The sequence below is a fragment of the Protobothrops mucrosquamatus genome, unplaced genomic scaffold (genome assembly GCF_001527695.2).
Source record: "Protobothrops mucrosquamatus isolate PMUCROS unplaced genomic scaffold, P.Mucros_1.0 scaffold6949, whole genome shotgun sequence".
Taxonomy (NCBI): Eukaryota; Metazoa; Chordata; class Lepidosauria; order Squamata; family Viperidae; genus Protobothrops; species Protobothrops mucrosquamatus.
This window is the reverse complement of record NW_015392761.1, coordinates 7,886-12,236: the sequence shown is the minus strand read 5'-3', so window position 1 is coordinate 12,236 and position 4,351 is coordinate 7,886. Positions and strand designations below refer to the sequence as shown.

At 46.5% G+C, this 4,351-nt stretch overlaps 1 protein-coding gene across 1 annotated transcript in view; it reads left to right on the top strand.

Annotated features, from left to right (window-relative positions):
* Positions 1 to 686: 686 nt before the first annotated feature.
* LOC107300406 (rano class II histocompatibility antigen, A beta chain-like) overlaps positions 687 to 4,351 on the top strand; it is a gene marked incomplete at both ends in the record, with an annotated part of 5,371 nt that continues 1,706 nt past the window's right edge. The window contains 3 exons of the mRNA XM_015829739.1: positions 687 to 771; positions 892 to 1,164; positions 1,240 to 1,307. Coding sequence (XP_015685225.1) covers positions 687 to 771; positions 892 to 1,164; positions 1,240 to 1,307 — 426 coding nt within the window. The remainder of the gene's footprint in view (positions 772 to 891; positions 1,165 to 1,239; positions 1,308 to 4,351) is intronic.

Below are 4,351 nucleotides of genomic sequence, written 5' to 3'. Positions count from 1 at the left end.
TATGATAAAAATAATAAAAGTTAAATTTGAAAAAAAAAAAAAAAAAAAAAGGAAGTCCACACACCCCCTCCAGTCCTGGCATGAAACGCTCCCCTGAAGTTGCAGCCCCCAAGACTGAAAACCTTCCCCTCCTTCACCTTCTCCGCTTCTATTGGGAGGGATATTGGGGGGGGGTCTGAGTTGCTCCTCCAAACTCCCCCTTTAGTGAAGGGAGCTGGAGACCCTCCCTTTCAGGTGGTCTTGCGGAGCTGCAGGGGGGTCTTTTGGGGAGGGGGACAGGAAAGAGGCCTCGAAAAGCACCCAAAGGCAGCTTGTGGGGCTGAAGATGGGGGGAGGGGGGAAAAGGGAAGGGGGGGCTTGAAGGGCGGGAAGAGCCCAGGAGCATGGGTGTGGGTATCCTTATTGTGACCCCCTTCTCTTCTGCTCCCAAAAGGAAGAGGGAGAGAGGAGGTTGGATATTATTTTCCCTCCAGCCCAGAGGGGGGGGTCTCTTCCCTTCCCCTATATTTCCTGCCGGTTTGGGATGGGGGGGGCAAAGAGGCCCCACCGGGATCCAGTGTTCCCTGCAGACAGACAGAGGCCTGGACCGGCTGAACTTCTGCCTGCCTTTTTCCACCCTGGGGAGATGGAGGGGGTCCCTCAGAAAGCTCTTTTTCCCCCTCCCTCATTTTCCTCCCCCCCTCCAGACCCCCAACAAGGGGGAATCCTGCTGGAACCGACAGTTCCCCATCCCTCCTCCAGGGGGCGCCTTCCGGCAGTCCCTCGCAGCAGGTCTCCCGCCCCTCCGCCTTCCCGTCGCTCCGCCCCTCCTCTAGTAGCCTCTGGGAACCATGGGCCCTGGAGTCCCTCCTGAGGGCTTTCTTCTTTCTGCTCCACACACCCCCCCCGCAGCCCATTTCCTGCTCCAGACGAAGCACGAGTGCCATTTCTTCAACGGGACGCAGCAGGTGCGACTCCTGGACCGGGACATCTACGACCGGCAGGAGATCGACTACTACGACAGCGACCTCGGGAAATACGTGGCCGTCACTCCGTTGGGGCAGCCCTCTGTGGACAAGTGGAACAGTGATAAGGCCTTCATGCAGTACAAAAAGGGCCAAGTGAATCGCTTCTGCCGATACAACTACGAGGGTCTCCAGAGAAATTCTGTGATTGGCCGGAGAGGTGAGTGGGGGAGGGGGAGTTCCATGGGGAGGGGGGAAATGCAGGGAACCCCCCTTTTTTCATTTCATTTATTAGGACTCTCCTGGAGAAAGATTTCCCCCTTTTGTATTCTGTGCTCTCCGATCTACGAAATTTATGCATTGGTATTTCTTGCTATTTATGGATACTCCTAATCCCTTCGCCTCCCTCAAAGCGGGGATCTGGATGGCGTAGGATATAACATCATCCCTAAATAAAAAAAATGTATAAAAAATAAGGTTAAAAATTAAATTACCTTTAAAAAGTTTCAAATTCTTCAATGATGACAATGAAACATGCAAAAGGGAAGAACTATATTCCTCTCCTTCCCATCAGTCCCATCATCTTTCTTCTCTTCCCAAGGTCCAAAGTTTCCCCTGCCCAGAAAAACTTCTTTCCTGAATATTATACCAAATATTATACTTTTTCGGGGGGGGGGGGAGGAATCCGGCAAAGTCTCTCTCTTGCCCAGTACATAGATATATTTCAATAATAATCTATACTATATGCTATATAATATTTCAATATATTTTTATTAAATAATATTTATTTATTTACTTATCAACTTTTAAAACAGTCTCTCTCTCCCACAGAGGCACTTTGCATAGTATACACATAAAATATAAAACCATCAAAATAGTCTATACAATTTAAGATTTAAAAGGCAGGAGTGATTAAAATCCATTGATAAAAGTTCATGAAAAGGGGGGGGGGCTTCAGGAGGCTGACCGGCCCCACGGCTGCCTCCTCCTCTGTGCCCCCCAAGCAAAGCCCCAGAACCCCCTTTTCACCCCTTTCTGGAAGGCAAGGAGGGGGAGGGGCTCCCTTCACCTCTGGGGCCTTTGGGATTTTAGGATAAAAAGTGAACTTCCAAAGGTCTGGAAAAGGGAATCAGGGAAGGCTCTTTCGTCTGCTATGCCCTATCCCTTTTTTTAGTTCTTTTAGTTCTTTTTATTCTTTATTCAGAGTCATTTGTTCATCCAATTTTGGGGGTCTGGGAGAAAAGCCCCCCTTGAAACCCCCTTTTTGGTCAGAGACTCAGCTTCACCTGCAGCCGAATCGCTTCCCTCTTCATATCTGGGAAGGTTCCTCATTTGGGGGTAAAGATTCAAAAAAACACCCACAAACATTAAAACTGAATTTTGGGCATTCATTCATCCCTGAAGCCTCGGATCCTTTAGTTCCCTGTTCCAGATTCCTGGCAAATTGCCTACGTTTCTTGTTCTAGTTTTATTTATTTATATTAAAAAAATCTTATTTATTTGTATCAACTGATAAGGTTTCATAGTGCAAAACAAGAGTTTCATCTGCAGTTGTTGCCATTTGTTTTTGCCATTTGCTTTCTCCAAAAATAATACGCTACCAAAGAATTAAATAAGGTCTTTCTTCCACAAGAGAAAAACCGCCAGATCCCAAGAGAAAAAGGCATTTTACTGGGAGATGCTGGGCATCTGCTCCTTCTGGAAATTATGGAATATTTAAGGGGAACCAACACAGATTTTGTTCTCCGCATATTCAGTCTGGAATTCCTTTTTACTCCTAAATTCTTCCCTGCAAACCTAGGAGGATAATTAACTGTTCATAAAAAAATCCGGACCAGATCCCAGGATTAAATTACAAATAACCAAACCTTTAAAAATTGCATGTTCTTAAACGTTATATAATTAGCTGTTCATCAGAGAATCCCTCAACGGAGAGAAATGTTGTTAGCAAAAGTTCTCTGAGCTGGAGTGGATCGATGAAGGACCCTCTTGGGGGGGCTCACTCAGCCCTCCCCCCCATTAATCCATCCAAGAGTTGTGCCATTTGCTGGAGGATGAGATCAAGAGGGATCCCTTCTAAGGCTCTTCTGTGATCCTGGGATCTGCCTGATCTCCTCAGCCACCAACTGCCCCCACCTTCCCTTTCCCCAAGATCCCCCCCCAAGATCCTTTCCACCCTCCCTGTCTGGAATGGGGCAACTCACTGCAGGACAATTCAACAATTTTATTCAATTATTTAAAATAATTTTAAAAATGTTTTTTTATTACTTTTGTTCTTCACATTTTATTTCTTTCCTCCTTCGGGCTCCTTCCTTTCCTGATTCTCTTTCTCCATTTCTTCCATATTATGCAAGTTGTCCTAGACCCCTCCCTGCCCCCCCATCCCAGGCAGGAGGGTCGGACCCCTCCCCACCTCCTTCCCTGGGGGGGGAATGGGGCTGGGAGGGAGGCCGGACAGCTGCAGGGAGAGGTTGTGGGGAGGAACCTTGGCAGGAAAAACCAAAGGTTCAAGTACAGATTAGGCGAAATCTGGCTCAAAATCAGGGGGTCCTAATGGGGACCCTCACACTGGAGGTAGTTGTTGAACTCAGAGGTAATCCCCCCTCCCCCCTCACATGTCCTGTTCCTCCCCATCTTTTAACTATAATTTTATCTTGACTGGGAATTCCATTTTGATTGCTATAGAAATATTTATCTGTTAGGATTTTAATGTTTTAATGCTGTAAGCCAGGGCTTTTCAACCTTTTCACCGATTGTACCACTTCTAGGATATGGCAATATTCGAGTGCCACCTAGCAAGGTGTCAAAAACTTGAAGACCAAAAAAAAACCCCTGTTTAAAGTTGCAATTCCACTGAAATGACTTATGACCATTTTTCACACTTATGACCATTGCAGCAGGCCCAGTGTCATGTGATTTATATTTGGATGCTTGGCAACGGATTTATATTTATGATGGTCACAGTGTCCCAGGGTCATGTGATCCCCTTTTGCAACCTTTTGACAAGCAAAGTCATTGGCAGGTGGCCAAGTGCTAAGGCGGGACTTCCTTCCTTCCCTCCCTCCCTCCTTCCCTGCCTCCCTCTTTCTCATTCCCATCTCCTTCTCAAGGAAGAATTTGAACCCCCCCTATTTCCCCTCTTCCATATATTCATCAAACAAGGAAAAGCCTCCAGAGACAGAAAAGACAAGCCATTGAGGGAACTAGTTTAAGAAGGTGCATTCCCCTTTAAGAATTAGCTACTGGCTAGAAAGGAAAGTTAAGGAGCGCAGTGGGCACTTAAGGAAGAAAAATAAATGTAGTAAGTATGGCTGCTGGCTAAGGCAGCCTCCCCAAATGGCTCCATTCATAAGTAAAGGAATGCTACAGGCAAAATCCATTCAGGAGAAAAATACTTCAAAATCCCT